Raw genomic sequence first — 26830 nt, 5'->3', positions numbered from 1 at the left:
TTTAAAAGTATGGAAGGAGGTTCCATTTATTATAAATCAGTGTTTTGCATCATGGAGAAATTAGATTGTAGGCGTTTTTGCTCTTGACAGGAAGCAGCAGAACGGCCCAGGTCGCTTTCATTAAGCCGTAGTAGCTGCTAACGTTTGTAATTTCAGCATCATGGCCTAACTCCATACCTTTGCTCTCCCAACTCTCACTCATGCTTTTTGTGCATATTTCTCGAGTTTTCCTGCTCTTGTTTGGTGTCTCCCCAAGCTGTGGTACTTCCACTAGAGGTCGGCTGTGACACACCATTGCCCAGGACCTCACTGAGCCTCCCCAGCTCATGGGTTACCAGCAGGAAAACGCTGGGTTTCGTCTCTTCTGACACCCAAAAGTCAAAACCAACTGATAATCTCCACCATGTGGTCAAGGTCCAAGGTCCAAAAGGGCTGCATAGCTGTTAAACAGAAATAACATCCTGCTTTTAAATACATGGCCTGCCTTGCGGATCCCGCCTTGTGTGAGAGCAGGTGGTACAGCTGGAAAGGACAAAGGTTTGGTTGCATAAACTGGTCTGTAAGTCTCTCACCAAATTAACATTTGACTAGTCCAGCTGAACTCACTGGCGCAGATAAGCGCAGGCAGACGTGTTTACATGACTAGGCTATGATGTAAATTGTAGGCTGGCAGTGGCTTACTAACTTTTGAACAGGATTTTCAAAGTACATCTTCTAGGCAAATGCTATTCCTATCGAAGCCAGTGATAATAAATTTGTCATTGACTTTGACTGACTGCTTTTGAAAATCCTGGTCTTCTTTTTGGAGGCTCCAGCGTTAACAGCAGGGCGTTTCATTATGGCTGCTTTTTTTTTTTTTTGGCTGATAATATGTAGTATTACTTTGCTATAGGATTTAATACCCAGCTTGGGAAATTTATAACAGCAACATCTCCTCTTATGCTTTCAGTTGTCCAAAAATTTAAAAGTGTCTTCTGTAAACAGCAGACAATGAGAACGTTTCCAGTTTATGACGCAGAGGTTTCTAGGTCAGAGACCTGGGGTGTGCTAGATCCAGCCAGGGCTCTAAAAAGAGAGCCAACTGGATCCCTTTTTGAAAGGTAATTATGAGGAACTTTCCTTTCTCAGCTGCATTAGCCCTAACCAGTCTTCAGGATGTACCAGGATACATTTCAGCAATTAAAGTCCAAGATATTTCTTTTGACAAATAGAGTGTTGATTTTTTTCATAGTTCAGGCCTTATCAAACTACTATATTTCTATAGAGTGAAGAGCACCTTTTCATGTCTGTTCAAAATAAAAAGTGAATGTATTGCATTTTCCTTACTAAATATTGTCTCCTATACCAAAAGCACTCTTAACTTTTGTGATTGCTTTTTTGTTTACCAGATTAAGCCTAAAGTGGATCCCTGGCAGCAAAAGCTTTTGATGAAACTGAAACAATGGGAAAAAGTGGATAAGCTGATGGACCTTCCTTCAAAATTTGTAGAGGTAACATAACTCAAAGTGATTTAATTTAAATGGATTTTAATTTATTTATTGGATACTTCCAGGGAAATTGAAATGTCTAAAATAAGGTTGCTTCAGGTTTATGTATCGTGTATATACCTGAATTCCTTAAAGACCCATTACTAAGGTGCTATAGGAATATTTTTCCACCTCTTTCTCAGTTCAGTGGTTTCAAAAGGCAGCTTGAACACTTGCATAAATATTCAAAAGCTCTGAAGTTCACCTAAGTCAGGTCAAAATCAGCCCTGGAATTTGTGTCAAAGAGATTGCTCAGAACAGCTTTCTTTTAATGTGACCAAGGTTCAGACGTGTGCTCAAAAACCAAGTCAAAAGACTCTGATAGTGAGGTACAACTCTCAAACTTGGTAGGGCACAATGTACAGACTGCCTGTGCCCCAGGGAGAGGTTACTGAATGTCTCTATTTTGGTTCTAGCTTTATAGGTTCTCTTGATTCTGGTTATAACATTGCCATTTTTGGCCATTTTGAGGATGTCCTGCAGGACAGCTCTGCCATCCAGCTTCCAAGGAGAAATGGCAATGTGCATTCGTGCATCAGGACTGCTTTGCATCCACAGTGAGCCTGAGGCACCCATAACACCTCCCACCGTTGTCTTGCAAATAGTGGTCATCTGTGAAGAGCGGTATTAATTTGTCCTAATTGCATCTGTTTCACTGAATGTACCCTGCAGGGCTAACTTGCCTATTCCCAGTAAGCTCTGCTCCTTCAGGCTGGTGCAGATGCATGGATGAGCTGCAGGGTGTGATAGGCTGGTCAGGAGTATTGGGGTCTTGCCGCATTTTTCCAGTGAAATTTTAGCAGGTCTGGCATCTTCATCTGTAAAACAGGAGTCCTCTGCCTCTTAAGGATGAGAAGAACTAATGCAATTAAGATGTTGAACTGCCCCTGTAGGACTGGATCTGAATAAATATCTGAGCCAGCAAAACTCCTCTGGTTATCAGAGGGTGAAATTACTGCCTCTCATCCCCCAGCTGAGCCTGAAGCACTGTGAAAAATAAGGACACTTTGTACTTCAGTTCCCAGTTTTACACAGGAACAGAAAATAATTCCTTTCTCTTAAGCTATGGAGGAGTCATGCCCCTATGTGCCCTCTTCTATCAGTAATCTCATTCCTGCCAAATGGAAGGTCCTTGGTGAGCTGCCTCCTTCTTCCTTTAGTACCCAGGCAGTGTTGGGTTCACCAGAGCAGCCTAAGCCATGCGTTCAGCTCACATGAGGCTATTTCAGCCCTTTGAATGTCACCAGGCTCCTTTGTCTTGTCTCCTCAAAGAACCACTCCTGCAGTTCATCCAAATAAACACCTCTGTCTTCAGGCTTGAAGATGCCCTGCTGTCTAGAAGGGGGGTAATGGGCTTGTCACAGAGTCCCAAATGATGCTGTGTATGTGTTCGAGTTGTGGGTAAGCCTTGATTTGGGATCCTTGCAGGGGTTGCTGCCTTCCTTGGGGATGCCAGCTGGGGAGGGGAGGAGGAGGCTTCCCATCTGCCTGGGGACTGTGGATGGCACGGGGCAGAATGGTGTGAGGGTGTCAAAAAATCAACCAAAGAAACAGAAAAACACCCAGAAACAGGCAGAAGCAAACAGTACTGGCTGAGCAGGGTAGAGCTGTCAGTGCCGTAGCCATGGACCGCGTGTGAGGATGGTGGCTATTCTGCTGTCTGGCTTTCTCAGGATTTCTTAGGATCCCATCAGCCTTCTCTATCCTCTTTAGGTGGCTACTTGCTTTGCCTACACCTGAAGCTGACCTCAGTGAAACAGGGAGCCTTAGTAGGCAGCTTGTGTTGGGCTGAAGGCAGGAGGATAATAAGGCTGTGCTGGAGCAAATTGCCTCCAGTTTGGGAAAGGGAAAATGGAGGCTCCTGGCTTCCCCCCCTGCTCACCTTCCCCAAGCCTCTTCCCACTGCCTGGCTTCTGATTTTGTGTTTTAGTGTCTAACAAGCCTGAAAATAAATTTAACTCTGAGAGAATGAAGGTGCTTGGCAGTGGAATGCTGGATCGTAATGGTGCTTAGTAGAGAAGCAGTAATGGATCAGAGGATGTTGACTCCTGACCAGTAAGAAAGTGAATGAAGTAAATGTTTGGGAAATGAATGGAAAAATAATTTCAATAGGGTTTGATATTTAATTTACATTTTTATTAAAGGCTTCCTGCTCGCCTGTCCCCCCTGCCTTTTAATGATTATTTTTTCCTCCTGTGTTAAGAAAGATTCCATTTGTTTTAACTTTTCATCATCTTTGTTCAAAACAGATGACAAAGATGAGTTCTGTAAAACTCCTGTTCTTAATCCCCTTAGAATTCCTGTCAAGCTTTGCTAGAATTCATATCAACAGAATTTTTCTGATGCCAATAATTGCTAAAGCATGACCAAGTTCTTCAAATTCTAATTCTGATACAAGTGGCAATTAAAACAAGTACTACAAGATTAGATGTGGTTTTTTAAAAATTATTTTTTTACTACCAATCATTCTGTTTAACCTGTTTTTTTGGCAGTCATCTATATATTTAGTCTCCCTGGTTTGCATTTAACATTCATTATTTACTTTCATAGGTCTCACAAAGCATTTGAGAGAGAACCCTTTTTAAATTGCAGAAATCAGAAAGTGGATGTGTATACTTTGCAGCTGAAGTTGACTTACAATATTTTAAATAATTGAATGAATTTGATTTTGATGATACTTTTAGAAAGATTTGCCATATATAGTCTTTTAATTTAGGACTGAAATAAGCTTTCTTTTATAATCCCTGTTTTCAGACCTTTTACCATTGCCAGATATTTCACAAAGAAACCATTCTTTCCAATCTTACCACAGCATGTAATTTTTCTGGAAAGCTTGAGCAAAAGCCATCATCACCACTAACAAAAGTGAAAATGGCTTTGCAGCTCTCTGAGACAATGAAAAGAAGACAATTCTCCTTGTTTTTTTCCATAGTGGTTTGCTCACCAAATACATTATGTTTGGGTTTTGGTCAAGAAACAAGTTCACTTCCTTAATGGTGAGGGGTAACTGGAAAGGAAAGAGGGATTACTCAGTAGTGCCTCCCCTCCATAAATCTCAGTTAGAAAAAAAAAAACTTTTGCATTCTTTCTTATCTGGTGCATTCCCTCTGTATGCTGTGACAGGCAAATCCGTTTCTGCAAAATGCACCTTGGAGAGAGCACAGCAGACAACTTTCCTAAATGAAGGAGAAACAGTAATGAGTGGTTCTGCAGAGGCTCCCTCACTAGATGCTCTGAACTGACCCTGACTCACTGCTGGATGGGGGCTGGCACACTGACTCGTTTGCCTTGTGAATCTCTTATCTGTATTTGATGTGGTTTGAAACAAGGTCTCAGACATGGAGAGGGTGATGGAAGGTCTGCAGGAACACGTGGCAGTGCTGTTCGAGCCACATCCTGCACAGTCAAGTTGTGCAGCTTCTGCTCATGCCTCAGGACACCAGAGCTACGATCAAGTCTGGAAGGAGATCTATGAGCTCTACCAGGTACTTAGAAAGGGAAATGATGAATAAAGGTCAATTAACATGTCTAGCCGGCATTTGTCAGCTCTTATAGAGAACTTCTCTAACAGATTTCTGTTCCCCTTTTTCACAATTCAGTCTCCTGCTACTGCTGCTAAGTGGGTCCTGCCCAGCTGCAACTTACGGTTGCGTGCCCAAGCCGCATACACGATGTCCTCTCCTCCTTGGGGCTCACTAGTTGCTGTGCAGCCACCAGCCCAGTCATAGCACAAGCAGCGTGAGGTTGCACCTACCTAAAAATGACAGTTACAAGCACATGCCTGTAGCTGTCAATTTGACCACAAGAGCTAGAAGTGCACCCTAGTGTTGACTGGAGAATGTGGCGTTAGGGAATGGGTTAGCCTGTGTGTATGGAGGAGAGTGGAGGAAGGACGGTGGCGTGTCTTGGTTGCTGAAGGCTGTCCAGCAGCCAAGCACCTGTGGACCTGACAGCAGATGTCTGCTTTGTGCAGGGGCAGGTGTGATAGCAAGTTCCTCCTCTTGGGGAGGAAGCGGCATTTGTGGGCATGGCCTCACAGAGGCCTCACGGAAGTTCAGACGCTGCGAGAGATCTTCAAGTTTTGGAGAGAATAAAAACAACACAAGTGGCCTAACTGGTGGGGTAGGGAATGAGAAGTAGGAGCTATCTCGCTGGTATCTGGGGAATTTGTAGTAACAGTGCCATGCCTTACGTTGTGAGCCCTGTGACTAACCCTCTGAATTTGAAGGTATCTCTTTGATGAAGATGGACTTTGATTCCCTAGTTCTTTATTGTCCTCCTGACTCAGAAGCTGCTGCTTTGACAAGTATAAAAGCAAGTTCCTGTATCTGCATCCTCATGTTTCATTTGGCTCCCTCTGCCCATGTCCACCTGCCTGCACCAGTGGGCTCTGGGGGTAAGTTAAGAAAAGACTGAACAATATCTTTCTTCTTCTGTTGTTTTCTAAAGAGGAAAGGTCTAAGCTACTGGGGCTGGATGCAGCCCCAGTGTTAATGAGAAGAAGTTCATGCACCCCTGCTCATAGCCAGGACCAAGGAGGGCAGTGAATGATAAAGAAGCAGGGAAAGGGAACAGAGGGAGAGAGACAAAATTTACTCTCTCCCCATTCCCTCTTTCCTGCTGATTAATTGGCCCCAAGGCAGATACCAACTCCGCGTTCAAAAATAAACCCCCATTTTTCTGTCAGGAAAAGCTCCCGTGTGTGAAAACATACAGTTCTTCTTACCTCAGGCTGACGCTGCCCAGGAAATATTTGATTACTTAACGAAAACTTCAGGAAAAAAAAACATTGGGTTGACTCATGCAAGCTACATGATGATTAATGAAACAAAAGGAAGAAAACATGATTGCACTGTACATCTTCTGTCAAGCGCACCGAGTCCACAACCGGGTTGGGAAAGAGTACTTATTGTAGGGGCAATGCAAGGGACGTGACTGATCTCAGCAGCATTAGGTTAATTAAAAACCTAATTTTGAAACAGTCTAGTCATGATGGCATAGCAAAGCTAGAATTAGATCCTTCACAAAAAAAAAAAAAAGCTCTGTCCAGATCTCAGTGTTTTTAAAATAAAAATTCAGCTGCTACCTTTTTTCCTCATTTTACTGGCATTGTTCAGACAGCATTGTCTGTAGCTTTTTAAAGTGAACATTTTTAGTGTGAATGTTTCATCCCCTGCTTACTCCAAATACTTACTGTGATATTGAAGAGATGTACAACAAATGTTTTTGATTCAGGAAAATGTATTTTAATTCTATCTGACCTCACATTATTTCAAGTAATAGAGATTGAAGGACCTAGTTTCTCTAAAATTTAAGAAATTAGGATTTTGGAGTCTATGAGTACAGGATGAATGAGGTTGATCATACTTAGTAAGGACAGAGAAATCAATTTACAGATAATCCATCATTGCAAGGATTATGTAAAGCATTCCTTGTTTGACAGTTTGACATCAAGATTTATTTGCCTTGAAGGAATTTTTGGAGACAATGCCCTCATGTCAACTTGCAAATCTATAGGACAGCCAACATAGTCCTGAGTTTATCTATGACATTTCTATGAGTAACTTTGTTAGGATGTCTCATGTTGAGCAGGATAAATTTGACAAGCACCAATTTGTGAAGATACATTAATAGAGTTTTCTCTAATCAGAAAAAACAATGCCAAAATCAATGCTGTAAAGCCCTTAACTGAAAAGAATTCCAACTTATGCCATCCAAATTCCAATGAAGTAGTGAAATAAATTGGGATAGAGAAATGGGTTAAGAGGACAAATTTTTCTTATAAGCTTGATTGTCTGAGGAAATTAATTGGATAGTGCCTAGTAAATCACTGTCCACAGTGTTCCGCAATTAATAAATACTGTGTGACTCATAGTGATCCTCTCGTTTACACTGCAACTAATGCCAATTAAATGTCACTGTTGTTGGAGTAACTCCTGATGCATGTGAGAAGGCCTTGATGGAGCTGATAACATGGCAGGTATAGCTGTTTTCCTGATTTCTGCTCTAAATCTGTTCTTTCTACTACATTGGTGAGTGTACTGGAAAGGAGTGAGAAAAAACCCCAAGTATTGAATTTAATTTTACAGAATATTCACTATAGCATTTAATATATGCCTGTGTTGGGGGTGTTGTGTATACATCACAGTAAAACTTTTCTACAGCCTGCTCTGATGTTACTTCTTTGTTGCCACACTATGATTTTGTTCCATGCTTAGCCTATGTTCTGCTGCCATAAATCAGTTTTTCTTTTATGGCAGGAGGAAACAGAATGGACTAGGAGGTCAGACATGCCATGAGGCATAGCTGGGTTGAGGTTTTGGTGAACCAGATGTTCTGAATTTCTTTGGAGAAGTTTTTTGATTTGACCCTTGCTGTGGTCTTGTCTTTGGAATGGGCATAGCTTTCATACAGCCCAGGGACTTTTTAAGGATAAAACACTGAGGTCTGGATAGCAATCAAATACTGTGGAGTTATACACCACAATAATTTCACTGCTGGCTGGATTATGAATTTCATACAGTATGGCACTTCCTTTCCTTTTCTTTTCCTTTTGTTATGATAAAGCTTGTGCACAAAGCTGTCAAATAAAAATCATATGCATACTTACCATGCCAATTTTTAACTATGTGTGTTGGAGCTAGGAACTAACTACCAAACATAATAGCACATCTGTGGCTCACAATGGGGAGGATGTAGGAAATATCAGCTTCACTAAATCTCTGGCATCCTTCAGAAAGAAGAATGAAAGAGGGTAAAAAATAGTTTTATAGGTATATGTAAATGTATATAAAGGTATATGTATAAATATGTATGTATATATTAAATAAAACCTTACAGAAGGAAGAAAACTTATTTCAAGCTACTGTTTCTCTGACAGAAACAGTAGTACCATTCTTTCCCATTATTCCGTGCCACAGGTTTCCATGACAGTCAGTCCCTTAGGCAGCCTTCTCTTAGACAACAGATGTAGCAAAACTGCCTACTTTGCAAAGGTTTAGACATCTCCTTTAGTAATAAAAATGTAATTACGTTTTTCTTGTCTGGAAAAAAAAGTATAGCTATATGGGCAGCTTGCAGCTGCTAGGATTAGAAGAGGAGACAGGAACTGCCCCCCACGTGGTGAGGAGAGGAGCCCCTTGTCTCCTCTTTTCCTATGTCACCTGTGACTCCAAGAGCTAAAGGTAAAAAAAATCAAGATAAAATCTGCAGAGATGAGAGTTAATTTTTTTTAAGAGGAGAGCTGTCATCCAACTGAAAAGTCAACTGTGTGTTTGCTGTGATTTGTTTCAGCGAGCGTGCCTGGGGATCCTGAACTACTTCAGGTCTGTGGAGAGAAGCCTGACCATCAGTACCGCTGGCCTCTCCTTCAAGGCTGGTCACCTAATTCCCAGTGCAGAAGACACCTTGGTCTGCTGCCAAAGGAAGCACTGGTGCCTTCAATGCCCTGAGTTCACAGCTGTATATTCACTACACACCAGCGGACTACAAGGTGAGGTACCACCAGCCTTTAGTCTCCCAAAACGTGAGCTTCCACAGGAATATCTAATCCAGTTCCCTCTTCCATGCAGCCTATGTTGTGATCAGTTGCTGAATCATCTGAGGGATTCAGTGTAGCTTGTTCCTCAGCACCATGTGTCTCACCTTAACAGACTACAGGGATTTCCCTGTATTTACCAGCAGTCTGTAGCAAACCTCTGAGAAACTTCAGACACATAGAAGTATAATGTCAATACTGCCTGCCAGATAAACATTTACTTAGATTGGTGCTGCTGGCTGTGCTTAAACTAAGACCTTTGTAGGTGTGGACTTATCACACAGAGTAGATGTTCCTGAGAAATCTGAGGTATTTTGCAATTTTTGGAAATTCTTGTTTAAGTAGCTCCTAATAACTTCTAAATTGTGTTATTTAGATTTAGGTAGAGCTTAGGACTTATTTTTTTTTAACCTTGTATAGGGACATGTGGCTGAAGTGATATACTAAGTACACTTAGCGTCACCGATGGGAAAAATAATAATTCAAATTAAATTCTTAAGGCTTATCAACCTTTGATTGCCCTAACTTTTTTGTAAAATATACTGAACAGAATCAATACATCATGCTGAGATTAGTGGTTTGATATTATATAGTATTTTGGTTTTTGAGCTGTAGAATTTCCTTGCAGCTCTGCTACCTAACGCTCATCCCAAATTTCTCAAGTAGAAAGCCTGAAGAAGCACATTTGTATTTTCATAGGAGTTTTTTCGACATTTTGAGCTTACATTTATTTCTCATTTACTTGTTTGTTTGGTTTGGGTTTTTTTTCTGAAAAAAAACCAACCCCAAACAACACAGAACCAAATGCACAAGCCACTTCATGGAAGAATTGTGGCTAGAACCAAAAAGGAAGTAGGATTCCTGCCCCGATTTGTTGCTTATGTTAAGACACCAAACCTCCCCCTCGCCCTCAAAAAAAAAAATCAAACCTGAAAAACACTTTGCGTCTCTAAATATAAAGAAATCTAAACTAAACCTCTTTGAAACATTAAATGTGTGGGGAGAACATGGGGTTGATGATATTTTTAAGGTACCTTTAGTTTTATTTCTGATATGGCCACATTCATCCTTTAAAAATCTAATCAATTAAAATTCCTAAATGAAAAGCTACTTGGAACTCTTGAAACTAAATAATTGTGATGTTCCACTCAAGAGATGTTGAACTGGGTGGTCCAGCATCTATGAATTTTCGAGTCAGAAAAAGTAATTAAAAAACTTATGTTTTCCAATGGGAGGTGTCATTTTTACTGGAAGCGGGCATTGTGACAAACTCTCCCTCTGAACTCTGCATAATATACATTTATTTTCATTCCCTTTTTTGATGCAAAGATCAATCCTGATCTTCCATCTAAATGCTCTCTGATCTGGAGATTAGCAGTGAAATACTTCAGAGAGCCCCAAGCAATGAGACAGACATTATTTCACAGTGGCCTCTCCTTTCCCTGGACTAATACATGGATATGATATATACTCTTGAACTTCAACTAAAGCTTAGTTACTAATCCTATTACAGTTTAATTGGCAAGAAATTTAGAAGCAGGGGCAACAGTATTTCCTTAACAACAGTTTCTGAGGTGGTTTTGTTTTGTTTTGTTTTATTTTGTTTTAATATACTGCACAGACTGTCCCTCAAGAACTGAAAAAATAATAAAGCCACTTTATTGGCAAATTATTTGAGACCTGTCTAATGGCGCTTGCTATAAACCTGAAGCACAGAGCATTGTTTTTAAAATACTTTTAGCATCTACTCTATGCCCAAAACTGGAGTCGTACCTGTATTACGAATTCCTCCACATTGTAAGCTGTGAGCCCATGTGATGGCTCAGCTCCCCACGTATCCAAAACTGAGGCAGCGTTGCACCCTGCCTAGCAGATGCTGGGGATGGAGATCATCAGAGGCATGAGTTCCAATGACAGAAGGCCCTGTGAAACAATGCATTACGTTACATAAAACTCTTTTCTGGCCCCTGGTGAGATTCAGCTTGAAAGAAAGGAGATAAAATATATGTAGGTGCGTAAGTTTTGCTTTATAACCCAAAAGGGATTTGTTAAACTCCAGTAAACCTGAGCAGAGCTAGAGGGGGAAAGACAAAATCCACAGGCAAAAAACATTGCACATAAATATCCAGTTACTTGATTTGTTGCTAAAGACATATAACTGGCTATTCCCATTTTTATAGGCATAAGTAGTATTTAGAAGGCTTAGGTAGTCTCTTTAAAATATGACACCCAAAACAAATACAACAGGGAAAAAGTCTTCATTTCTTTTTGGTTTGGTTTTGTAAGAACTCTCCAGTTTGGTACTCACATGCTCCTGCAGAATACAGTTAGTCTGCAGTTAAGACTAACTTCTGCAGTTAGTCTTGACTGACATTTTTAGGAGTGGGACAGAGCAGGAATCACCTGAAAATAAATCAAGAGCTTGAAATTTGAGATATTTAAATGAATGTTCTTCATAAGAATGTTTAAAAACACAACTAAAACCCCCTTCTACCTGGTATGGTGAAGTCCGCCCAGTATTTGCTCAGTTATTTACCTAAATCAAGTTAGATTTAATTCTTCTATAAAGGGCTTTTATTTAACCTTTAGAAAATTCTGCACCCCATTGCTAAGAGCAGTGAAACAAATATTCTGGTCAGAAGAATAAGGAAAGAACAGAGAATACAGAATACTATACTGAAAAAAGAAAAGGAATCTGGCCAGGCTGACCCAATATTATGTTCAAATAAGGTGAACATATTGCAGGGCTGCCTCCTTAATTTTATGGGGGAGAATGAATTCTAATCCAGCATAGATCTGTGAAGCTGGCAAGCTGTTCCTCCCAGTATCTTTAAATTTGACTAAGATTTCCATGACCAAAGTGAATACTTTTTCCTTTCCTCCATCCTTTCTTTTAATAGAATTTGAGACATCCAGGTGCTAGCAGGTAACGTTTGGGTAGCATTGGGGATCTTGTAAAGGCAGATATCAGGAAACCTAGCGAAAGGAGGAAGTCCCAGTACATTGTACATCATTATTTGGCAGTGAAGTGAGAGCAAAGGTGCATTACATACCAGGAAACAGTAAAAACAAACAGTGGAAAATGAGGAGCTTGTGTTTGCTTGCCAGCTTCTTATAAGAAGAACCATTTTTAAAGGCTTCTATGGATATACCCCTATACCAAGTGCTTATTTGCACTGGGACATTAACTTCTGTAATTATACACCAAGAGATAGATGTATGTAATTCCCTTTGTGGCACTCCTAGTCAAGAAACAGAGTCTTTTGAAAGCTAACGCCACTTCTGCTGACTGCAGTGCTGGATTCTTGCCTGGGGTGTTACCAAGCTAACTAGTGACTCACTGCCAAGGTAGATGATTCTCTTTTATAGATGCTGCTGGTTTTTTTTAGAAAAATAAGGTCATCGTTAAACTATTCTATTGAACAAGTAATGATATCACAACAATTTGGGACATCAGTCAATGGATGTTCCTTTTAATTAGTGCTAAAGTTTTTGTGTGTGTGAGTTTATCTCAAAGTCTTGCAAGTGTAACTTACCAAGAAGATTTTAAAAAATATGTTAACTTCATCTTTCAATATCAGAATTTAAGAGACTTTTTGCCAAATTTGAGCTAAATTAGATAAAGGGAAAAATGTTCTACCTTAGTTCAAGAGCCAATCTTCTTGTTTTGATGTCCTTTTGGTGCTTTTTCTGGATTTATACACCCGAAAGAGAAACTTAGCACAATAATAATTTTGTACAGTTTGTCTTACTCCATGATAGTATAAATGAAGCCATAGTGTAGGTGTTATCTGTAAAGAAATAATATTTTGGCAATTTTAAATTATATTGTTCTTTGCTAGTGACAAAATACCACGTTCCTAGGCCAGGTCCACCCTTAGATATGTTGATTATGCAGAATTACAATCCTTGCAGAGCTGGCTGCTAGTATCTCTGTGTCTCTTTCTCACAGCACAGGACCACAGCACTCAATTCACAGAGTTTGCAGAGGTGAAAAACCATGATGACTTTTACACTAGTGAAGAAGGATATATTCATACACAGGACCAGCGAGGGGTTTACATAATATATGATGTGGCTTTAGAGGACCTGAAGGAGCTCGAGAACCAGCTGCTGCTTGTGGCCAGCCAGTACATTAAGAAAGATAACAGTAAGATATCTACAGGTCCAAAAGACCTGTGATAATTTGTTTGCTGTTTTCAAGGTAGGCCAATCCTATGACCTCCTGAATCATTGCTGTACTTCTGCAAGACCAAGTGCTGACTGGATTTTTGGGACCTTTCTTTATCCTCCTAGTTAGCCAAGTGATGAATGTGTTACAAAGACCTAACTGAGCATGTGGAATTGCTTGTCACATGTTGTTAGTGTCACAGTTTTGTACTTATTCAGGGTCATAGACATGAAAGTCATCCTGGAGGGGAAAATAACACAGAAGGGACATTTACTGATATAGTTAAGTAGTATAATGAGCAAGCACATCTTCAAGGCACAGAGAGAGAGAGTCAGAAAAGAAAAATGTTAATTGTTTCTGAATGTCTTTAATTAATGTATTAGATTGCTTTTCTGCAGAACTGAATTCACCTCCCATCACTTTTAAACTTTTCTCAGTTCTAAATAAGAAGCTTCAAAGTATTTGATGTTCTAGACTTTCTTTTTTCCTGCTGCTTTTTTTTTATAGTAATAACTGAGTTGAGGCAGATTTCTAAAAAGAACAGCTGTGCTTCTAGAATAGTGAGGAGGAAGAAGCTTGTAATTGTAGAAAGTATGGGGGAGAGCCATTAGAAAAGAGTGAATAAATAGCACAAACACATATGATATTCAGAAAATTGCACAAAATATCTCTTAAATCACTGGAATTACTTTCTGTATTGGTAGGATGTTTTTTGATGTTTTAGTGTGCTTCCCTAAAACTGAAGGTTCTGACCACAGAATGCAGGGCAGAGATGAGGATTAAGATGACCAAAGATCTTTACAAATCTGTGAATGCTGGGACTTCCTTTGAAGTCACCTGAAAGTCCTCATTGTGGACCTTTTTCTGGGGCATCTTTCATATGAGGAGAAGCTGAGAGAGCTGGGATTGTGCTGCCTGGAGAATTCTCAGGAGGGACCTGATCAGTGTGTATAAATACCTGGTGGGAGGAAATGAGGAAGAGGGAGCCAGACTCCCCTCAGCGGTTCCCACTAACAGGACCAGAGGCACTGGGCACAAGTTGAAACACATGAAATTCCACCTGAATACAAAAAAAAAGTATTTTTACTGTGAAGGTGGTCAAACACTGGCACAGGTTGCCAAGAGGTCTGTGAAGATTTTCAAAATCTGACTGGACACAGTCCTGGGCAACCCACCCTATTTGACCCTGCTTGGGAGCAGGAGGTTTGGCTAGGTGACCTCCAGAGATCCCTTCCAACCTCGGCTACTCTGTGATTCCATCTTTATAGGAGGCAGAATACTGAATGAGTCTGGTAAAGCTGTTCTTGTGTTTGTAGGTCACTTCATTATCACCCTCACACAGCACACTTGAGGACTGATTACATACAACCTGTACTCATTCCTTATGCTCCTTCTTGATATGATCTCTTTCTGTATGCCATGGACCCAATCACTTTTAATGCTGACTTCTCCAGTGCTCATGGACTTCAAATGACTCTTTTGTTCACCTTTTGAAAAATAAGACACTTAAACTCTGGAGCTGAAAAGTAGCTGCTGAAGCTTCTTCTATTTACCCCATGGCTGATTTTTAACTCTGCAGCTCTAAACATTTCAGATTCACTCTACTTGATTTATCATTTATTGTCAAAATTAGCTCTAATTTAGATAGTATCACAAGCAAGCAACCAAAAGCATGTTTTCTTTAAGGGTTTCTCATGGGCTGCTAGCATTGAAACATTTTCAGTGATTTTTTTCCCTTCCTTCACAGTCATTTTTAAAGTATGAAGACTGACTTTTCTAATAGCAAGCCATTTGAGAAGAAAAGCCCTCCCCTGGGTCAGCACTCTGCCCTGCTATACCTCTTTGTAAAAATTTATCTTTGAGTAGTCTGTGCTGCTTTTCTTTGATCTGAGAGTGAAGGTGAGGAGGTGAAGATGATCCCAACATGATTTGGTGCTTTGAAAAATTAAGCTTCTCTTCACTTTCCTCCCCTAGTTTTCTTGTGCTTTCTCTGGCTTTATCTCTTGATATGGGTTTTTTGAACTCCAGCCTCTCAAGGAATATTTGTTAAAAGATGATGGAAGAGATATGTTTAAAACAAATGCCTGGTACACTAGTTCTTTGCCTTGCAGAATACTCTGGGGCCCTCCAAAGCTTATGAGACTTGAAATCTTTTTCTGTCCTGGGGTTCCCTGGCAAGCAAAAACCACAACTCTGTGCTATAAATAAATAGAATTACCACAAGACCCGGGACGCTAAGCATGTGGAAATCCCTCTGATACTGGCTTGTTTTCTATTTTTTTTTTTTTTTTTTTTTTTTTTTTGTCTTAGGCAATGTAACTTGTGAGCAATTCAGTGGCAGCAAGATCCTTGGCTGGGCATATGCCTCTGTGGATGGATGTGCTGTGCTGCTTGACCTCTGGACCTGTGAAACTGCCCTCTTGGGAAAAAAATGCCAGGTACAGAAACTTTTCTTAGTCTTGAAAACAGTGATTTGCAATCAGTTCACTTCAGGTTGTGTAAGGTCCCTTTCCACTGTATTTCCTGTCCTGTATACTCTCTGAATCTAGTCGTGTGTCTGTATTTTGCCACGGGACATGAAAGCATAGACAGTTTCCACCCATAGACTTCAATCTTGAACAATGAAGAGTAGACAAGTTCAGAGGAAGGGGCCCAGCTCGGGAGCATAATTCTGCCTATGGGACTCTCCAGTCCCATGGACAGTGCTGTGAGTGTCAGGAAGTGGAAAGCAGCAGATAGTCCACTGCAGAAGCAGGGAGAAATGGCACTAAGAAATGAGGTCGCCTTCACACACTTGAAATGTTTTGTTCTCAGTCTTGGAGCAACACAGGGCAGGTCTCAAAATAGGAATGCTAGAGGGTGTTAGGGCATCTCCTTTGCACCACTGAAGAGGCTTTAAATAGAAAACCTTTTAAACTAAGATAGTTGTATGTAGTTTAGGAAATCTCCTAAGGCCACTCTCCCATTTTCATAGAGGGGCTTTGTGTTACAGAGCTATATAAAATACTGCCTAATTGTCTAGTTCACTAAGTTTCTCTTCTCATCCCAATAGACTTCACTTTCCATTGCTGTATCATCATGCTACCTCTGTGAATCTACCTTTTATTTTTATCACAGGCCTTCCGTATAAGGAAACTTGCTTTCTTTTTGGAAGAAAAACTCCCAGTAGAGAAGAATGAAACCTCTACAGCAACAATGCACTAGTTCTCTTCCAAACCCATCAAAGAGTGTATTCTTGAACTGCTCTCCCAACCCAAGTCTCTAGGCAGGATTAAATGTACAGGTGTGCTCTTGCTGAGGGACTTTTAGCTGAAATGAAATGGAAGTGGGTCTCGCTAGCTTTGTTTCCAGCTGGGACTGAACTCTTTCTGAATGAGAAAACAATAGCCCTTTGTCCAGCAGCTGATACAGCTTAGCTTAGTCAATATAAAACACGCTTATTGCCTGTTGCTCAAGCACTATCTTAGCTTCCTCCAGAACAGTTCAGGTCAGGCAGGTGTAAATCTGAGAACTTGACTGTTTACACTTAAATCTGATTTTTCAGCTACCGAGTTACCTCCTAAGCTCTTCTGCATCTTCCTCTTCCATATTCTTCTGCTTTAAGTATGGAAAGTAATGTGAATGTTTTTCTACTTCCACATCACTGCAAAATAGCCAGATTTAGATCATTTCGTATTGACATGACCAATTTGTCCAGAAGCAAGAGCACTGGATGTTCATGTTTTCAGTCCCCTGATTGCCATCTGAACAAAAAGTACTACAATGTCATCTCGAGAGTTCATGTGCTGTCATTCTTGGTACATTTCTTTTTCTGTCCTAAGCTGTGGGTATGTGTAATTTAAATTTTTATTTAAATAAAACTTTACAGCTATTCTTGGTAGAGAAGCCTGAAGAAGGCATGCATCTTTGTACAACTTTAATTACATCTTCAATTAATTTGGAGTTTCTTCAAAAAATGTAAAGTAACTGTGACAGTCGTTGCCAAATGAGATAACAGAGTCTTGGATGAGCCTGCAGGTTTCAGATTGGGAGAAGTTTTTCAAAGATATAAAACCAGTGTGTGTGCTGGAAAAGAAACAGATTGCAGAGAACAGTGGCAAGAAATAGGTATTTTTAAACTAGTAAGTACATTGTCTTGTTACTTTTTGAAGAGAAAAATGTGCATAATAAAAATCTTTATGCTTCAGTGGAAAAAAACGTATTAACTATGCAAGATTTGGAAGAAATTTTTTTGGTATTCTGTGTTCTGTTCTTGAGCCTTTTGATGAAGCATTGAGTAATATCCTGTGCCAGAAACAAGCTGCATCCTGGGTCACAGTTGTTTTGACTAAGTAGCAAACTCCATGTTGAGAAATCTCTCCCCAACAAAGCATGAATATTTGGGTAAATAAACATTTCTAAATGTCTGAAAATCTCTTCAGCTTCTAGACATTTACTTTGAAGTTAACTAACATGGCTTTGGACCCAGAGGAAAGATTTACTTTGGACCAAGCCATAGTTGACATGCATAAACAACCATGGTTTGATCTCAAACTTGAATATTTTGTCAACCCCTACAAACATGAATGCATCTGTTTACAACTTCAACTGCTGAGGGACATAGAAAACCAACAAGTAGGTTGAATTTACAGTATATCCATCTTGGGGAAATAGGAGGTGAAATCTGGAATGGGAAGCTTTGATTATAGCTTGCATGGGTTTACAGGGTTAAAAATGGTCGATACTAATTTAACAATGAACTCTGTGGATGCTGTGTAAATTGAAGGCCTGAAGTGCAAGAACAGAAAACTATCGTTTTGTCAATATCAGAAAGAAAATTTTGGAAAGATTGCAGAGCTTCATGTGTCACATTAAAGCCACCTCTCCTACTGTTTGAGACAAAAATAATAGTTGAGAGGCGTGGCAGCTAAATAAAACGATAATCTATATTTGTTCTGTAATGCAGTGGATGAGGAACTAGTTCTGTTTATAGTAAGAGAGAAGAGAGTTTTAAAAGAATATAAACAAAGCTTGTACTTTGAAGTGCACTTTGAAAAGCCCTAAACTTCAGATAGCTGTGAATTCCTGTGCTAATAATTAAAATGCACAATGTTTGAAATTCTCACATTTTTCCTCTGGTTTAAAAATCTGCCTCATCTTTCCTCTGTATCCTGCCACAAGCTATTTCCTTTCTCTGAGCGTTGATTTCAGAGGCTGCAAGTTGGCAAGTTTAATTAGCTAACCTTTGTAATTTGGCTTTCAGTCCACAAACGGAAGTTTGTGTTTTGGTACAAGAGGCTACTGTTGTGTTGCTCTTGCCATGAATGCTACCATATTGCTAGCAATAAAAACAGAGCCTTGTAGGCATCATTGGAGTTCAAATTTTTTTCTGAAGGAATATGAAAGATTCAAAATAATTTTAGCAGGAATACTTCATCTAGAGTGGGTACTTGTGACTTGAGAATTTGTGTATATATATAAATAGAAATTTTTACGGCTTATGTTTAGATGAAGAATAGTTGGTTTTGCTTTGATTTCCAGCTATTGGCTAATGTCACTTGTGTTTATTGCTGAGGTTTAGATAAATGCCCGGAGGGAATACAGCCACAAGATTTGACAGGAAGATCAGAGAGGTTGCATTGCTGAATTTGGACTTTCTTATAATGTAATTACTAAGCAATCTTAACACTAGCTGGTAAGTAATTATACAGTTTTATTTTTCTGGAGAGTACTACTTTCTGCCCTAGTTTCTGTGAGTGATTGTAAAAATTTGGTACCCTGCACCTGAAAATAAGACTATTTGAAAAAACGACAGTCTTAAGGTGAATCAAGCAATAGATCGATGTGTTATTTATTGCATGTTATTTAGTCTCATGCTATTTAGATAGATAGCCAGGAAAACATTCAAAGAAGAAAAGTGATTCCTCCCCCATAGCCTTTACACTGCCCTTTCATGACAATGGATTTGAAAATTGCATCTTGCAGTGCTCTGGGACATTAAGATTCCCCTGGGTACAGATTATTTATTCAACAATAATGATGAAAGTGGGTACTGAGGTCAGCCTCGCTTCAGTCTCGCTGCACCAGTAGCCTGACCTGGCTTCACAGCTTTCACTGCCCTTTGGCCACAGCCTATTACTCTTCCTAGCAGAACTTTCAGGTTGGATTTGTCTGTACTCTATTTTCTCACATGGAATCCATGTATCACCTGCCGTACAGACCTGCCACGTGTTTCCTTCCCCATCCTGCAGTTGTGCAGAACTGTGGGTTATGTGAAGGATTTACATTCCTCCCCTGGCACACATTTTGATTTTGGGTTGGTTGTCTGAGGGCTTATTTTCAAGTGCAGACAGTTTTAATGGGTGGGCATAATAGACGTGAAAATGTCATTAATAAAACATGTCAGCTAACGATAATTTTAAACATTTTATGTTTTCATTAGCAAATAAGACTACTTAGATGTGTTCCAAAATCATTATGTTTATTAAGGCTTCAGTTCTATTTTCAGATTTGATGATTGATTTCTGATGTGCACTAAAGCCATTGCAATTTATTCTTGCAAATTAAGGAATTGCAAGGTTTATATACAGTTTATAAATGCCTTGAGAGATCTTTGTTTTTGTTGTTTTCAAGACCTACTTTGAAGAACATTTATTTGCTGGAGTTTCACTCTTCTCTTGCTCTGGTGTGCTTGATCACCAAAGCTCTTGAGTATCTCTACCAGGAATTCTACAGCATCTGCAGACCAAAACCAGCCAGTAAAGCAAGTGATCTAGAAAAACAAGTACTTCAGTTAGTAGTTGATGAGTGGCTAACTATGGAAAACCCAGAAACTTTTTATAACTCTCAGATTCAAAAGGGAGTGAGTTCTGTTTTTAAGTTAGTAATGATTCTTTAGAGTGCCCAAGAGTGTGATCCTGCTAGTTCATTTACGTTTGCTGGATAATGTTCTAGCCATGTGATTCTTAATTCAGTTATTTGCTTATGATTGATGAAGCTCCATTCCATTCACCTTTAAAGCAAGATTTTTTTTTCTGTAAATGAACACAGAAAGGTGTTCATTTGATCTCATGCCAGTATAAAGTAGGAACAATTAGCTTAATGAGAAGGAAAATATAAACACTTAAATTGACATGAAATCACAGTAAGTCTCCAAGTTTTGTGTTTTTGTGTGTGTACAGTCTGGGAAAAAAAAAAAAAAGAAGAAGACTGGACATTAAAGCAAATATTGTTATAGGTGGAGCTGGTTATTACTGTAATGTCCACCATTTCCTGGTGTAGGATTCTGAATTTAGTTGGTTATGATTTTGATAAATGCTAATTATTTTGAATGAAATTATTGATGCTGGATGTCTCTATCAGGTTGATTTTTTTTGTAAAATGAGTCAGCTTAGTTGTTGCTGAGAGCAAGAAATAGAAATTGTTGTCTCTGTTTTCTCTACAAGTTTGTGATATAGCTATGCTTTAAAGCATTCTTTTCAAGTTTGGGAAGATTCATTAGGTAGAGATATGCTATGCTTTCATTCCTGCCAAGTTTTGGCCAGCATAAACTAAAATAAGATATGTTATTGCAAGTATTTAAAAAACATGTAGATGCAGTGCTTAGGGACATGGTTTAGAGGTGGACTTGGCACTGCTAGGTTAATGGTTGGACTCAATGGTCTTAGAGATCTTTTCCCATGTAAACAACTCTATGATTCTATGTTCAGTAGGAAGACATTATATAAAGTTTCTGTGTGCCCTCCTATATCTATAACCCGAGGAAAATCAGGAATTGCCACTGTCTCTGCAACAATATCCCTGGTCTAAGTGATCCATGTTTGATTTGGGTCTGAGCATTGAAAGTGAGTACGAGGAGGTGACAGCCTGCACTGTGACTGGTGTGGCCTTCACTGGAGGCAGCAGAAGAAGCTGCTGAGCGGGTCACAGGGGAGACACAGCACCCCTGTTAGTGGAGCAGGAGCTGGACAGGAGCATAGGGTAAATAGAGCTAGGTTGGTAAGTGGTATGGCAGCCAGTAACTGGGAATGGAGATTGAGGTAGATGAAAAGCCGGGAGACAGAGACAAGGACTAAGACCTAGTGGGTTCCTTCCTTTCAGAAGGAAAAAATACAGGGAAAAAATGTGCACTGCAAATTGGGACTGGGGCAAGGAGGCACCTCGGGTGGAGGTGAAGGGTTGAGAATGATTTGGTAAAGAGTTTTGCTTAAGCTGCCCAAATCCAAGGACAGCAGGACTTGCTAATCAAGGGAGTGGGGATGAAAATGAAAAGTTTGAGGCGTGGAGACAGAACTGGTTAGATGAAGAGAATGTGAAGACAGTGATGGGTAAGAAAGAATAGAGGCAAACTAAATGCAGAAGGACACAGCCACCTAGGATACTCCACTCCCTGGCCTGGAGCAAAACCCAAGGATTACTTATCCAGCATCTCTCTGCTGGCAATAAAATCCACTGGCAGTGTTCCTCTACTCTCGTGTCCATAACAGATCACGAACAATTCTTTGCTTTTTTAGTTTTAAATCCTAGAAGTCAGTGGCAGTTTTGTGATGGATCTTGAAGTTGCCACACTGCTGTTCTGCTGTTGCCAAGGGCAAAAGGGAAGGGATTTGTTGTGTTTACTTTTGCCCATTCCTTTTCCTCCAACAGAAGCTGCAGATGAGACAAACACACACAAGCAGGAAATGTTCAGAAGACACTAAGTCTATAAAAGTCTAGCATTTAAATTTTAGGAAATTTACCTTTACCAGAGCAGATTTAATTCAGTTTCCTTTTGCATAGGCATGATGGTGCAGACTTTACATGATCACATATTGTTTTTCTTTATGACTCAGTGTGCTAAAATCAACATTTTTGTTCTTGGTGGACCACTCTTTTGCCACCCAGGATCTCATTCATTCATGTTTTTCCAACCCTTCACTAAGGATGATTTTACAAGATCCAATTTTTATTCCCCCTCTGGCTTACTAAGCATCTTTCATCTTCATAACAAACAAATTACCCAGGAGTGAGGTACAGATGCTGCCAGCCTGGGAACAGGTGCTTTTCCTATGTAGAAATATCAGAGACACAGTATAAAAAGAGAATTGAATTCTGTGATTACAAAACTAAATAATCCCTGGGAAATTAGGATCTTTCTTGCTCCTGCCAAGCCGGGATCAGCTATACTTATGTTATTTCCATAAGATAAATAGCTCTCCTGTTCTTAAACATCTCATGTGATTGATTTTTTCAAGCAGTCTGGTGTAGTGCTTCACCAGCTTCATCCTTAGCAAGTTCTCCTTAAAGTCTAGCAGAAATGTGCCTTGCTACAGTCTAAGCTTATTACCTCTTTTCTTGTCCTCTTTGGAAACAAGGAAGATGCTCTTCTCCTTGTAGCAGCTCTGTGAAGAAGCACATAAAGATGGGTTGTCCTGTCCCACCCATCCAGAGTCACAGAATTACAAAAGCACATTGTAAAGCTTTGGGGAAGAGGGACAAAATAAAGTTGCACAACTTCTGACATTTAGGTTTGGGGTGTTGTCTTTTCAAAATTTTTTTTTCAGTGTAGCTGTGAAGGTGTAGCAAATAGCAAGTGTTGACATCTGGACTTTTATTACTAATAACTGCATGGCTGGGTTCAGATTTCCTCATGATCTGTGATTCATTGGTCATAAACAGCAAAATGTGAAGCCACTCAGCTATAGGAGTGGGCACATCTATCCCTTCTGACATGAGCAGGGTGTCACAGTTGTACAAGTTGTGACAGCTAGAGACAAGGAGCATCTTCTCCCACACACAGAACCAGGAGCTGTTCCTGAAACCCCTTCCATAGCACAACAGCCAACGGACCATTGTCTTTCTTTCCAGCCCTCCACATTACCAAGCTGCAGCTTTTGATCATTTTCCTTTCCTGGGATATCTGCTCTTTGGAGGCTTCCACCATCCTGGTAGAAAAGGGGTCCAGCACTGCTGAGTTTGGTAACCATATGAGTTTGCTGTCCCCATTTTGGGAGCATCATATGTACAGTGGCACATGTGCTGGGGTCTTCACACTCTATAGGAGGAATGATTTCAGCTAGTAATAAGTGAACCAAGTTACAGAGCCCCTGCTTTAGAGAGGTATATACATCTTAAAGTCTTCGGAATTTTGATTATAATTAAAAAAGGCAAAAAACTTGTGTTAGATGTAAAAAATAAATAAAATAAACTTTGTTGAGTAGAGCCAGGTTTATAGATTTATTATCTTTACCTTTGAAGCAATTGATGAAATGTGATGAAATCTGTGATTGTGTGAAATGCCAGTGTATATATAGTGGTCAGGTTAGGTCAGGGTGAGTACAATTCTGACCTTGCACAGGTTATAAATCAGAGGCAACTCCAGTCATGATTTATTCCAGAAAAAGAAAAAGGAGGATGATCCCCTAAAGTATTTAAAGACCTTTGTCATCTGTATGTAAATGGTTCTGGGTTTCCTTTTTTATTTTTTTTTTGCCTTTCCTTGCAGTTATTTGCCAAGGTACTGATAGAAGACCCTGTGCTGGTGCAAGAGATTGCTCTGTCGTTGTTAGAGGTGGGCACAGATGAATCAAAAAAGATAAGCAGAGAAAAGCAGCTCTTTATCCTGGATTTCTTCTCCACACTCCTGGAGCGTGCCACACTCTGCCATCAGCTAATAGAGGTGGCAACAGAAAGTGCGCAGTTGGCCAGGTTAGTGGTTGGTACTGCTGATTTAGTAATGGTGACCTTGGGGAAGTGTGGACTTCTTTTTAAAAGACCACCTACTATAGTTGGAAAGAAGCACAGAGAGAGAGGAAGAGTGCCTACATTTGTGTTGTGGGAGATACGTTTGCTTGTTATGTGGAGATGGAGTCCACTTGGGGTTCTTCATTAGTTGCAAAAGTTGAGGCCACGCTCCTCCTCAAAGCTTAACAGGAGAGGCCTGTTCCCAGTGAAAATACCAGAATTTTGTCAAAGAGAAGGGGAGCAGAAGGAATTCACTGATCAAATGAACACAAAGATGCCTTCTTCCACAGAGTTTTACACAGACAATTATTTCAATCACCTTCTTATGAAGACTAGTGCAGTGTAAGAAAAGGCACACAAGAAATGAAAGCTTTATTCACCACTAGGGGTAGGAAAGCACAAAAATTTTTTCTGGCTATGCTGATCCTTACAATGATAATGAAATAATCTACACAAGGGAAGTCAGTGTCATGCATTTGGGGAGTTATCAGCTGGAGAACGTGACAATCTGTACAGGAAGACAAAGAAGATAAGGACTGAGCTAATGGGGAAACTACAAAGGATAGTCTTGACCTACTGGCTTAGAGGCAGGTTATTGGTGAAGTTCCTATTGTTCAGTTCCATATTACTTGACATTTTTATTAATGATCTCAGTAGAAAACATAAGAGGGTGTTATTAAAATTGGGACATTGTAGTGCTGGCAGATAAAACTGATATGGAAAATAAATGGAATATCTTACAGGAAGACCTCACGGTTCTAAGGACCGGAGTAGTAGAAAGGAGATAAGCATCAGTAACACAAAGCTTAAGGTTACACATAATAATAGGAAATTCTGCTGTGAACTTTGAGCTTATTAGTTGGAAGCAACAGAGGAGGAGAAAGAACTGGGTGTATAGTTGGCCATTGGATGATTGTAAGCTGCCAACATATTGTAACCAATGGGGGGAAAAGCTGTGATATTGTACTGTGAATCGGGCAATGATTTTATTAACAGTAGAGAGAGGGAGAATTGATGTTGACTCAATTGATTCTGGTGAGGCCTCACCTGGATTATTAAGTATAATTTGGAGATTTGTGTTCAGGCAAAATAAATTCAGATTGGAATGGGAGCAAAGATGATCTACTAGCATGCTGAGGGGAAATAGAAAACGCATTTTACAAAAGCAAATGAAATATCTTGGCTTGTTTATCCTAGCAAAATGAAGGCTGAGAGAAGATAAGATTGTTCTCTATAAATACAGCAGAAAGATAAGCATTGGGAATGGAGAGGAGCTATTTAAGCTAAAGGCCAATTCTGGCAGCAGAACAAATGGATCTAATCACTGTGAATAAGTTTAGGTTGGAAATTAAAAGGGGATTTCTAAGAATCAGACAACAAAGTTCTGGAAGGGAAAGAGCAAAGGGTAGGAAACTAAGTTTTAAAATGGAGTTTGATTCATTTATAAAAGGATTTGTAGGACGTGATTGCTTGCAATAGCAAAGCTGTGTGTGCTAGATAGATGACATTCCAGTTGTGGTTATTTCTTCTTCTTAACCCTTTCTCTAGCTTTCTTCTTGAAAATTTAGAGTCTGTATCAAAAAGTCAGCAGTATTTATTTTCAGCAGCTGTAAACCTAGCCATCTTTAAGATATGTGAGCCAGGACCATTCAAACTTAGTTTGGTGGAAACCCTAATTTTCTGTCACAACTCTTTTCCATTAAAATAAGAACTTCTTGAATAGCTATGATTTGACATCTGAAACTTTCTTGGGCAAACTAACAAAGAAGTTAATTTACTTCAACCCAAGCAATTCCATGAAGCAAGGTCTAATTTCTTGGCAATTTGTATTCCTTGTTTGGATCCTCAGCTCTCTAATACAGATTCCAGTTAAACATTTTCTGCTGTTTGAATTATCTCTGTATTCCTTCACTTATACACATACCTACCTACACACACGTACAGTTTGTGGTACACACTGCAACTTTTAACTTAGCTGAAAAATCAATATCCAATCAGCTTTTTTCATGAAACCTGCAGGAACTTAATATCTTGAAAGCCCTGTCTCTGTGTCAGATTTCATTAATTTTCACCAACTGATTAAAAAGTTATCCAGAGGAGGCAGATGAGCAGACTGGATGGCTACATGGCTGCGTTTCTTTTGGGAACAGGGCTAAGGGGATATACTCAGTAAGGTGACATACTTAGAAATCCCTGAAAAGTAATAATAAATCGTTATTTTTCCAGTCAAGGATGGGAATTCAAAGGAAAGTTATGACAAAAAGTAAGACTTCATGATGTGTCCTCCCCTTTTCTTTCTCTTACTTCACAGGCAGGGAATGCTACTTGATTGTAAAGAACTAAGTTTTTTAGGTCCTATTTGTGTCTTTATCACATTCTCAGAGAGTAGCTTCTCTGGGACCTGACTTCTTGACTGATAAAACACCTGCCTTAGATGTTAGGTGGAAGCAAGGGAGTATCTTATTACTTTGCAGTCTGTATCAAAAAGTCGAAGTCTTTCTTTTTACTGTCTTCTTATACGACATGAGAAGGGGCATCACAGGCCAGATCAGTGTTTCTGTGGTCTTGCTTCTGAAGTAGTGCAGGGATAGATCCATAGGGAGAGAATAAAAAAAAAAAAAAAGCAGGACAGTGCCCAACTTCTGACACGCAGTGCTTTAAAGATTTCCTGAGCTAGTGGTTGCATCTAGACCGTATGTTTACCGTCTGCTGATGGACTGCCCTAATAATTTGTTATATTAGGGAGGTTGTGTCATACTGAGGGCTTCTGAAGTTATGAACTCACCATTTTAATATTAATAATGTATATGAGCTCTGCTTATGTATTGAAGCTTCCTCTCTGGCAGTCAGTTCTCTTCCCAATTTCTAGTCTAAAATAATACTCTTTATCTCTCT

The 26830-nt window shown here is 39.7% G+C and overlaps 1 protein-coding gene across 1 annotated transcript in view; it reads left to right on the top strand.

Annotated features, from left to right (window-relative positions):
• LOC106901588 (transmembrane protein FLJ37396) overlaps positions 1 to 26830 on the top strand; it is a 60335-nt gene that overhangs the window by 6399 nt on the left and 27106 nt on the right. Inside the window, 11 exon segments of the mRNA XM_014964434.1 lie at positions 1389 to 1490; positions 4856 to 5011; positions 5755 to 5922; positions 8820 to 9018; positions 13016 to 13213; positions 15545 to 15672; positions 16352 to 16399; positions 17656 to 17688; positions 17690 to 17848; positions 19860 to 20075; positions 23697 to 23899. Coding sequence (XP_014819920.1) covers positions 5890 to 5922; positions 8820 to 9018; positions 13016 to 13213; positions 15545 to 15672; positions 16352 to 16399; positions 17656 to 17688; positions 17690 to 17848; positions 19860 to 20075; positions 23697 to 23899 — 1217 coding nt within the window. The 5' untranslated portion in view covers positions 1389 to 1490; positions 4856 to 5011; positions 5755 to 5889.

The sequence above is a fragment of the Calidris pugnax genome, unplaced genomic scaffold (genome assembly GCF_001431845.1).
Source record: "Calidris pugnax isolate Ruff unplaced genomic scaffold, ASM143184v1 scaffold219, whole genome shotgun sequence".
Classification (NCBI taxonomy): Eukaryota; Metazoa; Chordata; class Aves; order Charadriiformes; family Scolopacidae; genus Calidris; species Calidris pugnax.
This window is presented reverse-complemented; position numbering and strand designations above follow the sequence as displayed.